Raw genomic sequence first — 17,709 nt, forward strand, 5'->3', positions numbered from 1 at the left:
AAAGCATAAATTAGAAAGTTATCTGATGGGTGGTATTTGTGTGATGATTACATGTCAGTTTCTCACCACATCGCAGTCAGACCTCACTGGCTGGCCAGTATTGTGTAAATTGATTTGTGTTTGAAAGCCCCACATTGGCTCCCTAAAAGCAACCTCGGATATCTAATAAACAGCCACTCTACGTCTCTGCTACTGCACTGATATCGCCTGAAAACAACAGCCGCTGTGTGAAGTAGCCATGGCAACGTCCTATATCCACACTGCCCTAGACAATGGCACATTCCCCTATCAAATCACACTGTGTCTACTTCCTGGACCAGAATGAGCTGAAGTGCATGTCTCTATATGGGGAATGAAAAAGCACTCAGATCTATAACCTGCATGGTGAACCAACTAAAGAGGCTTTCAGAAGCTCTACCCTTCTAGATAGGGAGAAGATATGGAGTCTTTCATGCTTTTCACTGGGCCTAGGGAGACTGGAGGAAATGATGCATTCTCACTGAGACATTTACCAGYTAATTAAGCAGCAGTTATTCCMCACAGGTGGTGATACCTGATAGAGACAAAAGGTTGATACCTGATAGAGACAAAACTCTATGGCAGAAATGTCACGATAAGTTTTCAATCAATTCATTTAATCTATTTATAAATCCCTGTTTACATCAGCACATGTCACAAAGTGGTTATACAGAAACCCAGCCTAAAACCCCAAAGAGCAAGCGATAACAAAGAGTTCAAGTACATTGCTCAGAGACTCAATTATTTGGAGGATGGGCTTGTGGTTGGGGTTGAGGAAGACAGGGCGGGGACTCCAGTTATCAAGGGCCACAAATTCTGTTGGTTTTGATTCATCCCTGGCACTAAATTGATCAACGAATGGTAAGATAAGGATGAAGCAGACACTGCATCCCTCATGGATCAAAGCTAAGATCCCTGCTTTAACCTACATCCGGTCTAACACTATTTTTTCACAGAGTAATACAACAAGCCACTACAATTTTGTAACCATCTCTTCTTGTCTAGCTCACAGCAGTAGCCTCATACAGTCAACTGATTGTGTCTCCACTCACACTGAGTGATCAGTTGACTGTATGAGGCTACTGCTGTGAGCTAGACAAGAAGAGATGGTTACAAAATTGTAGTGGCTTGTTGTATTACTCTGTGCAAAAATAGTGTTAGACCGGATGTAGGTTAAAGCGGGGATCTTAGCTTTGATCCATGAGGGATGCAGTGTCTGCAGGCCTTCCGTCTGTCGTTGTCAGTTTGGCACGTTGATAGATGATTTGATTCTGGCCTTTCTTTCATTAATGGGGTCAGATGTGTCATGGATGTGGCATTAAATATGGATGACACTGAGTGTACAAAACATTAGGAASATGCTCTTTCCATAGACTGACCAGGTGAAAGCTATGMTCCCTTATTGATGTCATGTGTTAAATCCACTKCAATCAGTGTAGATGAAAGGGAGGAGACAGGTTAAATAAAAAATGTTTTAAAGCCTTGAGACAATTGAGACATGGATTGTGTGTGTGCCATTCAGATYGGGAATGGGCAAGACAAAAGATTTAAGTGACTTTGAACGGGGTCTGTTAACAGGTGCCAGGCGTACCGGTTTGTGTCAAGAACTGTAACGCTTCTGGGTTTTTCACGCTCAACCGTTTTCCATGTGTATCAAGAATGGTCGACCCTATCAAAGGAAATCCAGCCAACATGACACAACTGTGGGAAGCATCCCCGTGGAATGCTTTCGCACCTTGTAGTCCATACCCCGACGAATTGAGGCTGTTCTGATGGCAAAGGGGGGTGCAACTCAATATTAGGAAGGTGTTCCTAATGTTTTGTACACTCAGTGTATACCTGTGGTAGCTAGGGTTTATTTAGCATTTTCCATTCATTTCTCTTTGTGAAAATCCCATCTGACACACACTTGTAGGAGACAGATTGAGATAGGAGACAGAGGAAAACAAATGATATCAGATGTATAGTTAAAGATCAAAAACAATGCCATGCTCAGAAAGGTAACTTTGCAGATCTGTGCACGTGAATTATAAACAGGTGATTATTATCGATTTGCATCTGGAGATGCACAGAAAATAATCCTCGATCGTAGTAGTGATTGATATTCCATTGTTTTGGACAAGATGCTCCCATTATCAAGAAAGTTATGGCAAAAATGACTTTCTGGTGACCTTTACAATGTACCCTAGTGAGAGGTAAGTAGCGTCRACCTGCTTTCACAATCTACCAGTTCTGCTGATTATCATTGATTATCATCATTCAAAGCCAAATACCAACAAAGCATTCTCTTACCAAAAACAGTGTTAAACTAGGCCTCCCGGGTGGCGYAGTGGTCTAGGGCACTGCATCGCAGTGCTAGCTGCGCCACCAGAGTCTCTGGGTTCGCGCCCAGGCTCTGTCGCAGCTGGCCGCGACCGGGAGGTCTGTGGGGCGACGCACAATTGGCCTAGCGTCGTCCGGGTTAGGGAGGGTTTGGCCGGTAGGGATATCCTTGTCTCATTGTGCTCCAGCGACTCCTGTGGTGGGCCGGGCGCAGTGCGCGCTAACCGAGGGGGCCGGGTGCACGGTGTTTCCTCCGACACATTGGTGCGGCTGGCTTCCGGGTTGGAGGCGCGCTGTGTTAAGAAGCAGTGCGGCTTGGTTGGGTTGTGCTTCGGAGGACGCATGGCTTTCGACCTTCGTCTCTCCCGAGCCCGTACGGGAGTTGTAGCGATGAGACAAGATAGTAATTACTAGCGATTGGATACCACGAAAATTGGGGAGAAAAGGGGATAATTTTTTTAAACAAAAATAAAAAAAAACAGTGTTAAACTGTTCTGATTCACAATTACCTACAGTATATTGAGATGTCAATCATTTCCAAGTTGAGTACTTAGAATATTGATTATCTGTCACACCCTGATCTGTTTCACCTGTCTTTGTGATTGTCTCCTCCAGGTGTCGTCCATCTTCCCCATTATCCCCAGTGTATTTATACCAGTGTTCTCTGTTTGTCTGTTGCCAGTTCATTTTGTTTTGTGAAACCTACCAGCGTTTGTTCCCCTGCTCCTGTCTGTTCTTGCTCCTGTTTTCTAGTCCTTCCCGGTTTTTACCGTTCTGCCTGCCCTGACCTTAAGACTGCCTSCCGTTCTGGACCTTTTGTATCCTCTCTGGATTACTGACCTCTRTCTGCCTTTGACCTGTCGTTTGCCCGCCTCTGTATTAGAAATAAACKTTTATTTTATTYGACACTGTCTGCATCTGGGTCATACCTAAAACCTGATATTATCATTAATCAATGGCGTTAGACAGGGCTGTGTTCTGTCACCTACCATCTTTACCACAGCCATTGACTTCGTAATGGCTTCGGACTGTTGCCCGACACGTGTGGTACCAGTTATGGCAGCCTCAGCTTCACTGATCTGGACTATGGGGACGACGTCGCAATCCTGGCCAAGATCTTGGACATCATACACCTTGCCCTTTAGATCATGAATAAGGAGAGCCAGCCACTCAGCCTCATGATCAGCTGCGACAAAACTAAGATCCTGTCCTTCAGTGACTTCAAACCCTCTCCAACCAGCCCTGTTGTGGACACCCACCAGGTCTGCGTTGTTCCTAAGTTCTGCTACCTTGGAAGCACATTAACAACTGACTACAAGAGCAATGCTGACATCCACCTATSCATTCTGCCGGGCAGCCCCAACCATGACCAGTCCAAACATCCTCTGGAAACAACAAAAACAAAACTTTGCATATACGATAGCCTGGTCATCTCCATCCTGGTGTATGGATCAGAGTCATGAACCCTCACCTTGGACCCCACACGTTGTCTGGACGCCTTTGACTCCAAGTGCCTACAGGGCATCACATGCCGCGACCACATCCGAACTCTATGACTAACCCAGTCTCTTCCCTGGTCAGAGCGTTCCGACACGGACTGTTCAGTCACATCAAACCCACCTCTGGAGCCTGCCCTTATCCTCAAAGAGCCATCCACCAACTGGCCACACCCAAGAGGAAGATGGATAGCCAGATGGTCCGACCAGTCGGAGGACAACCTACAAAGCCTCGGACCTGGCCCAGAATAAGATGGCGTGGAGATCCATTTGTCGAGGCGTTACGCTCCCAAGAGCAAGTGAAGATGAGTGAGTACTTTGGGAGTGTCTACTGGCAAGATGTCTTCTAGGTGTGTGTGTGTGAACACTGTTCAATCATAGCATTCTTAATAGATGATTGCKTTGGAACTGCCAGAATGGYATACTACRAAGCAAGCTAKATCTACTCAGGCWTTTATAAAGCTAGCCAGCTTCAGWTAGCTTCACAKTCCAGCTCAGGCTTCATCCGTACGACGGTGGATATTGCTTGTCCGCCAGATGCTAACTCTAGCAGGCTTGTAACTGTGCGTGCATGTTGCGCATGGCTAGTCGAACTCTTCATTGAGACAATGCTGAAACATAAATMCATGGGTCAGTGCCACGTTCTAATTTTTGCTGAAATCAACATGAAAGAAAAGTTCTTGCAAATTCATCAGGCTATGGTGTGAAATAGGCTAGATGTGGTGTTTTCTTTTATTACGTTCGTTAATGCCGTCTTTGATGTGGGTTTGTTGTGCTTCAATGCACAAGCACCTTCTTCCCCACCTATCGATAAAATTATTTTGATAAAGTCATACAAGTTTCTGTGCTTAAACTTTCAAATGCATCCCGTCATTACTTAATGTGATAGCTATTTTAACTACTTATTAAAACATTTGATTAATAAAATATTAGTAATTTCACTCAAATGAAGGGGATGATGCAATCTTTGCAAGGAAGGGAATCTGATTTCATTGGTACTCAACTCAGTCATTTCATTCAGGGAAAGTGGATTTGGCCTTGAATTAGCCTGCCCCGYAGCARGTTAGTTCTGAAGTATTCGTTGCCATAAAAAAGGTACCTCGCTAAAAGGTGAGCCACTTTCATATGACCGGTTATCCCAAGTTTAACTCCGTTGACCAAAGTTACCTCGCCAACTCTTCAAACCTGCTTCGTAGTATAGGGCTCTGGTGTCTCTAGTCCCTAACAAACCGAGACACTTCCCCTGAATATGATCAGGTTAGATGGGTGTAAGCAGTGTCTCCTCACACAAACGGAGCACATGCATTTACCACAAGGGCGCTGGGTTTGCCGAGCAGAACACTTGAGCTAAATGGACCAAGCACAAACCATACAGAAAAACTAGGACATCACTCACACAAACACGTCTCTCAGACACATACAGCGACAATCAAGTGTTTATTACAAAACATCTGTAAAAAATGTACAGAAATAAACAATGTTGCAACAAACTACATCATTCTTTCTAAATAAAAGTTCAAGAGAAAGTCAATTAGGACAGATGGCTTGACAGTGACAAGAAGCAGAGTATGCAATGACAACAAAAAAAACAGCTGTCAAAATAATATATCCATGACAGGAAGAAGTTACTAAGTTGCGAGGCGAAACAATTGTAGAATGTCTGTACAAAATTAGACTGCATTAGAAATCCCAGTGTAATGCCCATCACTAAACGAAGTGTCTTTACTGCGAATAAACAGTAAAGTGTCTAACAAAACACAGATTTRATCATGTATGCTAGCTCTATGGCAAAATCGATGTTACTTTTTAACMTTTCACAACACCTGCCTTCAATTTCCACCTGTTAGCCCCCTCTGCAAGACACCATTATGTCGTAGTACTCTACTACAGAGTTCTAAGCGTGTGCTTGACCCATGCCTCACTTAGCKGTGTTTGAAATGTAATATATATTATATGCCATTTASCAGACGCTTTTATCCAACGCGACTTACAGTCATGCATGCATACATTTTAAGTATGGGTGATTGTGTGGTGTTGGGTGGCCTTGCTCTGGCTCTTCTAGTGTACATCTCTTTCATGGTCAGATTACTATTATATGCAAGGCTCTTCTTTCCCTTCTCTATATCTGTATTGCTGAGAAATGTTCACTAGAGAACCACACTCCTGCTGGTTCTCCCTGTTACTCAATCAAGCCTTCCCTATGTTCTGTCAGAGGTATACAATAACAGTCAAACGCTTGTACAATAATAGTGAAGACATCAAAACTATGAAATAACACATATGGAATCATGTAGTAACCAAAATTGTTAAAGACATATTTTAGATTATTCAARGTAGCCACCTTGGACCTTTGACAGCTTTGCACAATCTTGGCATTCTCTCAACCAGCCTCATGAGGAAGTCACTTGGAATGCATTTCAATTAACAGGTGTGCCTTCTTAAAAGTTAATTTGTCGAATTTCTTTCCTTCTTAATGCGTTTGAGCCAATCTATTGTGTTGGGCTAGAATACAGAAGATAGTATTTTACCAAATAGGACTAAGTCCATATTATGAACAGCTCCAAGAACAGCTCAAATAAGCAAAGAGAAACGACAGTACATAATTACTTTCAGACATGAAGATCAGTCAATCTGGAAAATGTCAAGAACTTTGAAAGTTTCTTCAAATGCAGTTGCAAAAACCAAGCGATGATGATGATGAAACTGGCTCTCATGAGGAAGTTACCTCTGCTGCAGAGGATAAGTTCATTAGAGTTACYAGCCTCACAAATTGAAGCCCAAATAAATGCTTCACAGAGTTCAAGTAACAGACACATCTCAACATCAACTGTTCAGAGGAGACTGCGTGAATCAGGCCTTCATGGTCAAATTGCTGCAAAGAAACCAATACTAAAGGACACCAATAAGAAGAGACTTGCTTGGGCTAAGAAACACAAGCAATGGACATTAGACCAGTGGAAATCTGTCCTTTGGTCTGATGAGTCAACATTTGATATTTTTGCACTTAAATGGGACTTTCATTTGTTTTTCAACAGGACAATGACCCAACACACCTCCAGGCTGTGTAAGGGCTATTTGACCAAGAAAGAGAGTGATGGAGTGCTGCGTTAGATGGCCTGGCCTCCTCAATCACCCAACTTCAAGATTATTGGAAAAGCATTCCAGGTGAAGCTGGTTGAGAGAATACCAAGTGTGCAAAATTGTCAAGGCAAAGGGTGGCTACTTTGAAGAATCAAAAATATAAAATATTTTGATTTGTTTAAAACTTTTTTGGTTACTACATGATTCCATATGTGTTATTTCATCGTTTTGATCTGTTCACTACTATTCTACAATGTAGAAAATAGCWAAAAAAAATWWAAACCCTTGAATGAGTAGGTGTGTCCAAACGTTGGACTGGTACTGTACATTCTCACTTACACAGACCTTTCTGCATTGGTCCCAGGCAGCATATTACCATTGTTCTAGGTCAGTGTGTATAAGAACTGATAAGTTGGGGGGACAATACTAAGACACTACTGGCTGATTCTTTACTCTGTTGGGCTCTTGGGGGCTGTCTGAACTGTCAGAGGGAGAGGGTTGGGGAGCTGGCCCCCTTGTTCTTGTCTCCACCTCTGGACAGGTCCTGGTTCTGTGTTTGGCCTAGGATAGGGCTAGAGTCAGTACAGGCCTGCAGGTCTTTCTCATGCTCTTCTGTTGTTTGTTCCGCCCTCTCTTTCTTTACTGCAATCTTCTCTTCATCCTCCTCTTCCTTCTTTGGTTCTCCTAGTCTTTTCCTACCCTCCCTTTTAGCCTCTTTCTTCACACCCTTCTTTACTTCCTTCTTTGTARCGATGGCAGGTAGCGGTTTCTGGTCAGGGGTGGAGCTCTCGCAGACGGTGGGCCCRTCCCACTTTGGAATGTCCAATCCCAGCAGTTCCATCAGCTGGCTCATGACCTCGTCCACATAACCGTTGATACGCAGGTGCGCGTGTTTGTCCTGCCAGACAGAAACGAACATGAGCTTGAGACCTCGACCAGTAACAACCTAGTACCTATCACGTCAGTGTTTGCAGAACACAAATGACAGAAGGGCCAGGATAGGAGTATATACTTACCATGTGATGTAACCTGATCCAAAAAAACGACAGGCCCTCAAATGAGATCCGTCAGCTGCGAATATTTAACTTGTCCAACTTTAAGGGTGAAACCACCCAGACAAGTGCAGGACTACACATCAAGACGCTACTGCATCTTACTTAGGCCTTTGTATTCCTTACGGGACATAGGCCATCCATTGAATTGCCTCCAAACTTTCTACAGGTCCTGCAGTAGGATTAGCTTAGAGAATGTGTTGAGTCATTAATCAAGTATGATCTCACTGAACATATTGGCTGAATTATTCATGCAGCTGGGTTCCTATTTTTAACTTGAAACTTCTGTAGGACACCAGGCCTTAGAAGTACATGGTTCTATGTGTCAATAGGAAGCTTCTGAAGATAATAGGCTGTAAACATCCGAGGGCTAGTTGATTTGAACTGTGCAAACAATCATTTGTGGAAATCGGCCGATATTGCGTTCATGTTCGCAGCTCATGTTTAATAGGATACAGCGTGTTTGAGTTAATTACATGCAAGTTGAAGTTTGTGTGCGTGTCTGTTTAGTGGTGTACAGATTGTTGTGTGTGTGTGTATCAAATCAAATGTTTTATTTGTCACATACGTGTTTAGCTGATGTTATTGCGGGTGTAGCGAAATGCTTGTATATGTGAGTGAGTGTGTGCATTACTCATGTGTTTTTTAAGTTGGAGTTTGTATACATGTGTGTGTGTGTGTACACACGTGTGTCTTGTGTATGTGTGGTTTGCGAGACTCACATGTTTGGTGGGCTGAAGGTTGACGATGACCACCTTGCCCCCCTTGCGTTTGGTGAAGAGGGGCAGGTCTCCGCTGGGCTTGATTTGCAGAGAGGTACCCAGGGTCAGCGCCAGGTCGGCCCGTCTAGACAGAGAAACACCACAAAACTACATTACCCATAATCATTACATACAAACAACCAGGTCCACCACCTTAGAACCTGCTACATACAGTGCATTCGGAAAGTATTCAGACCCCTTGACTTTTTCCACATTTTGTAACGTTACATCCTTATTCTAAAATTGATTAAAGAGATTTTTCTTACATAATCTACACACAAAACCCCATAATGACAAAGCAAAAACKGGTTAAATTATTTTTGTAMATTTATAAATACAAATAAACTGAAATATCACATTTACATAAGTATTCAGACCCTTTACTCAGTACTTTGTTGAAGCATCTTAGGCAGCCATTACAGCCTCAAGTCTTCTTTGGCACACCTGTATTTGGGGAATTTTCCTATTCTTCTCTTCAGATCCTCTCAAGCTTGGYCAGGTTGGATGGGGAGCATCGCTGCACAACTATTTTCAAGTCTCTCCAGAGATGTTCGATCAGGTTCAAGTTCAKKCACTGATTGGGCCACTCAGGGACATTCAGAGACTTTCAGGCCAAATAGTTTAATCTTGGTTTTGTCAGGCCAGAGAATCTTGTTTCTCATGGTCTGMGAGTCCTTTAGGTGCCTTTTGGGAAAACTCCAAGCTGGCTGTCATGTGCCTTTTACTGAGGAGTGGCTTCCATCGGGCCACTCTACCATAAAGGCCTGATTGGTGGAGTGCTGCAGAGATGGTTGTCCTTCTGAAAGGTTCTCCCATCTCCACAGAGCAACTCTGGAGCTCTGTCAGTGACCATCAGGTTCTTGGTCACCTCCCAGACCAAGGCTCTTCTCCCCCGATTKCTCAGTTTGGCCGGGTGGCCAGCATTAGGAAGCGTCTCGTGGTTCCAAACTTCTTCCATTTAAGAATGATGGAGGSCACTGTGTTCTTAGGGACCATCAATGCTGCAGACATTTTTTGGTACCTTTCCCCAGATCTGTGCCTCGACAAAATCCTGTCTCGGAGCTCTACGGACATTTTCCTTCAACCTCATGGCTTGGTTTTTGCTCTGACATACACTGTCGACTGTGGGACCTTATATAGATAGGTGTGTGCCTTTCCAAATCATGTCCAATCAATTGAGTTTACCCCAGGTGGACTCCAATCACATTGTAGAAACAGCTCAAGGATGATCAATGGAAAAAGGATGCACCTGATATCAATTGAGCCAAGAGCCCGAACACACATCTAAATAAGGTATTTCTGTTTATCAATTTGCAAAAATGTCTAAAACCTGTTTTCGCTTTGTCATTATGGGGTATTATGTGTAGATTGATGAGGAAAATGTTATTTAATMAATTTTAGAACAAGGCTGTAACGTTACAAAATGTGGAAAAAGTCAAGGGGTCTGAATAATTTCTGAATGCACTGAACGCTGTGTTAAGTTGTTTTAATGTCACATGTACAAGTACAGTGAACTACTGTTCTTGCAAGCTCTAAACCCAACAACGCAGTATCAATAATGCAGTAATACTAAAAATAACATAAGGCAGAACAAAAACACACAAGGGGACTAAGAACACACCCCTGTGGGGGACCCCGTGCTGAGGGTCAGCATGGCGGAGGCGATGTTGCCTAMCCTCACCACCAGTCCAGGATCCAGTTGCAGAGGGAGGTGTTCAGACCCAGGTACTGTTCCCACAAAAAGATGTCGGCACTGAGCAAATGTCAGGTCTGCTGACTGCAAACTYGAATGTTGTGACGATTCTGTGTAACTTCCAGCGCACGTTTACTATGAACACTGAGRMTGTACCCGCTTTAAGTTACCATTTTAACAGTGGCCAAGTAGGTTACTGTGGCTATTTGATCATAATGTAGGCCTACCCAAGTGACCTACCTTCAAAAACAACGGCGAAAATGCATCCCATAACATTTGAACACGGAAATAGATGTTCTATCATTCAGCCTTGTTGGGTTCTAAATKAACCGAGTAAAAACTCACGGGCAGTTATTCAAGCTCAAACCAAGTTTATTCACCCAATGAGTCAGACAGCTGAACAAACAAAGACATGGTCCCACCAGCACAAGTATGTATATATATACTCCAATTTAGGTGAAGTCTCATCCTTCCCTCTAAACATTACATCTTTATTGCTAGGCAGGAAGTTAAGTGATGTGGGTAATAAACTGTTCCTTCTCCCTACCTGACCTGACCTCGGCCCCCATTCCTCACAAATCCACAGCTCTCCACCCTTATCAGTGACCGCAACCATGTGATTCCCTTTCCTTTACCCAGTACATTCCAAGCCCCTGGCTCATATCCACCCTTACTTGACTCCACCATATGCATTCCTCCTACAGATAACCATTAACTTCTGATGTAACAACCAGACTGTGGCCCTTCTCCTTTCCATAGGATACCTGATGTCTAACAATATTTTAGAAGTCAGAACCAATCAGTCTACAGTAGCAGCCAATGTGTGGTGTAGGCCTTAATTTCATGAGACATGCAGGGCTTGACATTAACCTGTTTATCCACTWGTCCTTCAGATAATTAGGTGACCTAAAATGTTGTCTTGCATCGAACAACACCACTTTACAAAAAAAGCTAGGTCAGGGCCAACAAGGATCAGTGACAGACAATTTTTCTAATCTAAATCACTTCAGTCTAATTATTTAAGTGCAATGTGTGTGTGCGCGCATAAATTTATGGTATGTATGTGGACAAGCATAAGGACCTTGGTGTCAAAATGCAACCGTTGGCCTTCGAATTGTAGATTTAATGAAGAGGAGAATGGTCATCAATTAAAAAGGGGATTACGCTGGGAATTAGTTGACAGAAATGGAGCGGTGGTTTGCACATCAATAGATAGAGGCATACACAAGACTGTGCCGCCATATAACAGGTCAATATGTTACACACGGGTTAACTAACATTCTGACCTACAGGGCCAACACAAATACCCTACTTCTTTAAGGAGGTGCTCTGCTTTTGTTCTCTCTTTCTTCGTCTGTCTWTCTTTTTCTCTTACCTGCTAGCTTCTTCGGCTCTGTTGAGGTCTTTTTCAGGCAGAGCTTCCTCCCAGTCCAGTATGGTACTGATGAGCTTCCCCCTGTGTGAACACACACACACTTTAGGGTAATTTCTTAGCAGACACCTGGCTATGTACTGATACAGCGTGATGATCTCTGATATCTTATCAGTGTTGCGGATTATTGTATTTCCCCGAAATACCAAGACGGTGAAGCTGTATGAGTAATTCCCAGTGTGTCCGTGTTGTGTGTGTGTTACCTGCAGGACCTGAGTCCTCTTCCCCGGACCTCCTCACAGTATTTTCCAGTGGGTTTCAGCCCCATCACACCAATCACCTTTTCCCGCACATACTGCCTGAAAAACCACACATCCATCAGAACCTGTGATGCCTTTCACCTTGACTTACTGGTGAAGAACCTTCGGTGAGGCAGTGCCATATAATTCAGTATTAGAACTCTGATGGACAGTGCCACTTTACAGGTGACAATTATCAACACAGATCAGCGAACAAACACATTTCAAAGAATTTAAAGAGCGTGTGAGGTGGCTGATGTAAATACTTTGCTGCTGTTGTCCTGACCGTGTAGGGGAGTACAGATGGAGGCTGAAGGCTAGATAAGTGATCCCTATTAGTATGTTGCTGGAATGGTTTTCCCCTGCTTACAAGCCAGCCTCCCTTTCCCAAGTTGCCTCAGGTTGTTAACATATGGAAAGTGAGAAGTCTGTCTATTCTTGTTTATTTTTGTGTAATTGACAGTTGAAGAAGGCAAACAGTGTTGGCAGATTTAGATTAGAATTTAGATTAGAATTAGCATCAATGCCTCCCGAGTGGGGAMGCGGTCTAAGGCACTGCATCGCAGTGCTAGAGGCGTCATTACAGACCCGGGTTTGATCCTGGGCTGTGGCGCAGCCGGCCGCGACCAGGAGACCCATGAGGCAGCGCACAATTKGCCCAGCGTTGTCCGGGTTCGGGGAGGGTTTGTCCGGCTGGGATATCCTTGTCTCATCGCGYTCTAGCGACTCCTTGTGGCGGCCCGGGTGCCTGCAAGCTGATTTCGGTCGCCAGCTGTACGTTGTTTCCTCCGACACATTGGTGCGGCTGGCTTCCGGGTTAAGCAAGCAGCATTGTCAAGAAGCAGTGCGGCTTGGTGGGGTCGTGTTTTGGAGGATGCATGGCGCTCTACCTTCACCTTTCCCCGAGTCCGTACGGGGGTTGCAGCGATGGGACAACACTAACTACCAATTGGATATCAAGAAATTGGGAAGAAAACGGGGGTAACAGTAAGAAGATTTTGCATCAATTGAAAACAGTGCAGGGTTAATCAATCTGGCTTTTATATGACGTGTGTACGTGTGACAAAGAGAGTGGGTTCAGCATGAATTAACCAGTTGAGGGCACACAAAATAAAATAAACATTTTAAGATGGGCTGAACTGTGTTTCGGTACGCTTTCATTCTAATGTGAAGAGCATAACATTTCTATGCTTTTGAATTCGTCGTGTGTGACATCTTTCACTAAGAGTGGTTTGAACTGACGTACTTGCCACACTTCCCACACTCCTCCACGAACATGTTCCCATGCAACTCAGAGAGCAGATTTCTGAATCRGAGAGAGAAAGAGAGACTGCTTATTTCACATAAGTATGTACTGACAATAAACAATTTATATCAATGTAAATGAGTGTTGAAGCGACGCACATTGGCTACCCGGACTATCTGCATTGTGTCCCGACACCCCCACCCGCCAACCCCTCTTYTACGCTCCTGCTACTCTCTGTTTATCATTTATGCATAGTTACTTTAACTATACCTACATGTACGTATTGCCTCAATTAGCCCGACTAACCGGTGCCTGTACATAGCCTCGCTACTGTATATAGCCTCGCTTACTGTTATTTTCACTGTCTTTTTACTGCTGTTTTTATTTCTTTACTTATCTATTGTTCACCTAATACCTATTTTTTACTTAAAAATTGCATTGTTGGTAAGTAAGCATTTCACTGTAAGGTCTACACCTGCTGTATTCGGCACACGTGACAAATAAACTTTGATTTGAACAGAGTACTTTAGTTTAGCATTTCCTTCCCAACTGATTACCATATAGATTGGAATAATGGTATTCTCCTGCTAATATATTGAATCATATTGATTTCACTCTCTAGCTGTAGCCGTTCCAATTCTATGAAATCCTATTCACAAGAGAGACCAGGGCTTATTCAAAGAGTCTTTAGAGTAGGAGTCCTGATCTAGAATCAGGTCCCTCCTGTCCATAGAATCTTATTATTAATGATCTAAAAGGCAAAACTGATCCTAGATCTGCATTTATTCTCTGGTCAGAGAAATTTTAGTGTTTCATTGGGATAGTATAGCAGGTTTTATATTATATTTAACCATGAAAAACCCATTGAGATACAGAGTCTCTTTTGCAAAGGAGTGTTACCTGGGGAAGCCGGAGCGGACGTGGATGCCGTCCACATTCTGGCTGATGAGGTATTTGAGGTAGCTGGCTCTCTGCAGCCCCAGCAGGGCCATGTGAGTGAGGCTGGGCCGAGCTTCCTCGAATGTGGTGTCAAAGTGGGGAGACTCGCCCCTCTCCTCCATGGTCCACACTCCTTTGGGACCCCTGAGAGAGGGAGACAACATAGAAGTGTGAGAGGTGTGTACAAACGCACGCACACACACACACACACACACACGTCTAAGGTTATGACAGGGCAACATACAAGACAGACTGTCAAGCAATCTCTCCACATCTCTGTAGTAAGGTGTGGCATCTGTTGTGGTAGCTGCCGGGCTTCAAAAGGCAAGAGATGCATTTCTATGCAAGAGGAAGAGCGAGACATACTGAGAATACAGAATGAAGGCCTTAGCATTCTCCTCTCTCCCATTCTCTTTTAACTGACACTGCCCCCGCTCTCTCACCTCTCACTGTGTGACTTATGGTCTGCTCAGACCAGATCAAAGCTCCTCAGCCATTTGGTAAGACAGTCATTAGGCTAGAGGAGTACGTCAGCCAGGTATTACGTACTTATCTTTTAGAGAAAAGGGCCGCAGGACATGAAGAGCAATGAAAGTCTGCAAACTGGCTTTAGGGGGGAAYGTGTCCTTTTTATGCCTAGGTTTTTCAGTAATGGACCATTAATTAAATTCAAGGACAAACAGACAGGCAGACAAACCAGAATGACAGAACGCTGATTAATTAAATATGAATGTAAAGTCCTTTTCCGCACAGCAGCAATGGGGAAAAGGGAAAACACAAGCAGAGACAGAGAGAATAAGAATTACATTGTAATGACAAGTAATATAAAAGAAAACGTTGGAACGTTGGTGTGAAAGTCAACATCAGAGATTCAGCCAACACTACGGTACAATCATTGCTCTGGTAATAGAGCTAGCCTATACTGCCCCCCTCTGCTGATACCACAGTACTGCAGCCAAATAAGAGGATGGTGTTGACTCACATTTCCTATATTCTTTCTTGAATTGTTTAAAAATGCATCATTCATTATTCAATTTCTTGAGCGAGAAAAAGACACTGATCCAATTCAAGTAGGTTCATTGAACAGGACGAGCCTTTACTAATAATACATTTCTAAACTGGCCAAATCCTYTGTGTCAGTTCAGCATAGCCATGAACCAAGCCTTTACAACCAGGGAGAGGTGGAGGAGAGTGTGCTTCTTTAGCCTATGGAGATGCGCTCTGAGTGGTTGAGCGGTACAGGGTAATGGTCTTACCTGAAGTCAGGTATGCCTGAAGAGGTGCTGATGCCTGCCCCAGAGTGGACCACCAGGTACTGGGACTCCCTAATCAGCTGGGCCAGAGCCTCCACCTTCCCCTTTAACTCTTCTTTACTGTCAAACGACTGGGAGAGAGTAGGGATGGGGAGATAACGGAAGAAGAGGGGAAAGTGAAGGGAGGATGGGGATGAAGATGAGAGGACGAGGTGGGAAGAGTAAGAAAGAAGGGAKAGAGTGTAGAAGGTAGTGTTGGTGTAGGGCAGGTTTGACTCATCTATTTCACTGGGGTGCCCGGTGCAGTGTGTGGAGAACATCGAAAAACGTGCCAAAAGAACTAGGGGCGCCAGCAACAACAACGTAATGGTAGGGGAAACACTACACTGGCGTTCATWTTAGCTTTAGTGTGTAACAACAGAGATAGAATAGTACTAGCTAGCTAGTTTTGAACTACGTGTATATTGGCAATAGGAATGGAAATTGTGCTTCGGTAGTAGGTACACTTCTGGCTAGACTAGAGGGAATCCTCGAAAAGCTTTGTTGCTACTAGTAACTTAGCTAGTTAGCTAGCTAGCTAACACCTGCCTGTGTGTTTACCTCGGGGAGCCCGCATACACCTTTGTCCGCATATGTAGACAGTCCAGCGGCGTAGTTTACAGACATTACTGCAGCTCCTCAACAAAAACTCAGAAATATACCTCAATGCTCTCGTAAATATTCCCGTTCAACGCAATGAGCTTTTGTTTCTTTTTGAAAACCAGCCCACTTGCTCGTTGTTGAGACCCAGTTTGGTGACGTCATCCATAAGGGACGATTCACTTAAAATGACTGATGAGTTATTTGGCTTGGCTGTAGTGCAGATAGAACAATRAGACCTTGGGTCACTTTATTTGTCYTGTGATCAGTTACAATGACATTACGCTCATTACTGTAAACTTCTACGGGTACAACACCAAACATGAGAATGATGAATTGCTTGAATCTATAGAGAAACATATACTTCATTGGTTATCTAAATTTCCCAATTCGTTATTATTGATAGGAGGGGACTTTAACATTACAATAGATAATTCAACTGATAGATGGCCCCAAGGTAGACCAGACCAATCAGAATTTGGGTTTATATTTTTATGGAAAAGTTTGATCTTACGATATTATGGAGAGAGAGGTTTCCGGCCGACAGATCATTCACTTGGAGTAACAAAACAGGTTCCAGACAATCCAGAAGATTATTTTGGCTTATATCCAAATGTATTGATAGTGAGTGGTGTTACTACAAATATCTGTACTACTCCCCTCACAGACCATAGGGCCATTTACATTGATATCAAAATATTTACCCCTGATACTAACCTTGGCAGAGCATCTTACTGGAAGCTAAATAGCTCATTATTAAATATGATATAGTTACATTTGAGGTTAAAGATCTGCTGCTGTCACACTTTTGGGAAAGGGCTTGTGAAGAAAAATCTTATTGCAAGAACTGGGAGCTCTTTAAAATTTGAGGTGTCCAAATCCTTAGAAAATATTGGTAGTAATCTTGCTAAGACCAGAAGAGCTGAGGAGGAAAAGGTGATCGTTAAGATAACTTCCCTTTCTCAGGGTCGCCCCAGCCGGCTCTCGGGGGAGGAGAAGATGGAACTAATTGAGTTAAAAATAAACTGGATAATATATATATAGATTAAAAGCAGAAGGAGTTTATTAGATCTAGGAAAAAATGGATTGAGGAGGGAGAAACAGAATTCATCCTATTTCTTTAGACTTGAGAAAATTTCACTCTAAAAATAACACTATCCATAAATTAAACATTGATGTGTTATTACAGATGACCAAAAAATAATCACTAAATACTGTAGCAATTTTTACAGAAAATTGTATAGGCTCTACGTACTGTCAGGAATCCACAGATATGTTTTTTAATCCCACTGAATAATGTTCACTCTATCAGTGATATAGAATCTAAACAGTGTGATCAACCCATCCAGTTGAAGAGATTATAGAGTCTATCAAACATTCTAAAGAACAATAAATCACCAGGTGTTGATGGAATTACATCAGAATTTTACAAATTATTTTCTGAACAAAATAGCTCCCTTCCTATTTGAAGTATTTTTTTAGAGAGTATTAAAAAACAATGTTCCTCCCTCCTACAATAGTCAGGGGTTAATAACACT

The 17,709-nt window shown here is 43.2% G+C and overlaps 1 protein-coding gene across 1 annotated transcript; it reads right to left on the reverse strand.

Moving 5' to 3' along the window:
* Positions 1–5,260: 5,260 nt before the first annotated feature.
* On the reverse strand, positions 5,261–16,331 carry sirt6 (sirtuin 6). Its single transcript, XM_024010484.2, has 8 exons — positions 16,133–16,331; positions 15,536–15,663; positions 14,241–14,423; positions 13,341–13,400; positions 12,059–12,154; positions 11,799–11,879; positions 8,692–8,815; positions 5,261–7,815 (listed from the first exon to the last, which is right to left on the reverse strand). Exons 1-8 carry the CDS (start codon positions 16,196–16,198, stop codon positions 7,402–7,404), a joined length of 1,152 nt encoding a protein of 383 aa, XP_023866252.1. The 5' UTR covers positions 16,199–16,331; the 3' UTR covers positions 5,261–7,401.
* Between the last annotated feature and the right edge of the window lie 1,378 nt (positions 16,332–17,709).

The sequence above is a fragment of the Salvelinus sp. IW2-2015 genome, linkage group LG19, assembly GCF_002910315.2.
Source record: "Salvelinus sp. IW2-2015 linkage group LG19, ASM291031v2, whole genome shotgun sequence".
NCBI classification, from domain to species: Eukaryota; Metazoa; Chordata; class Actinopteri; order Salmoniformes; family Salmonidae; genus Salvelinus; species Salvelinus sp. IW2-2015.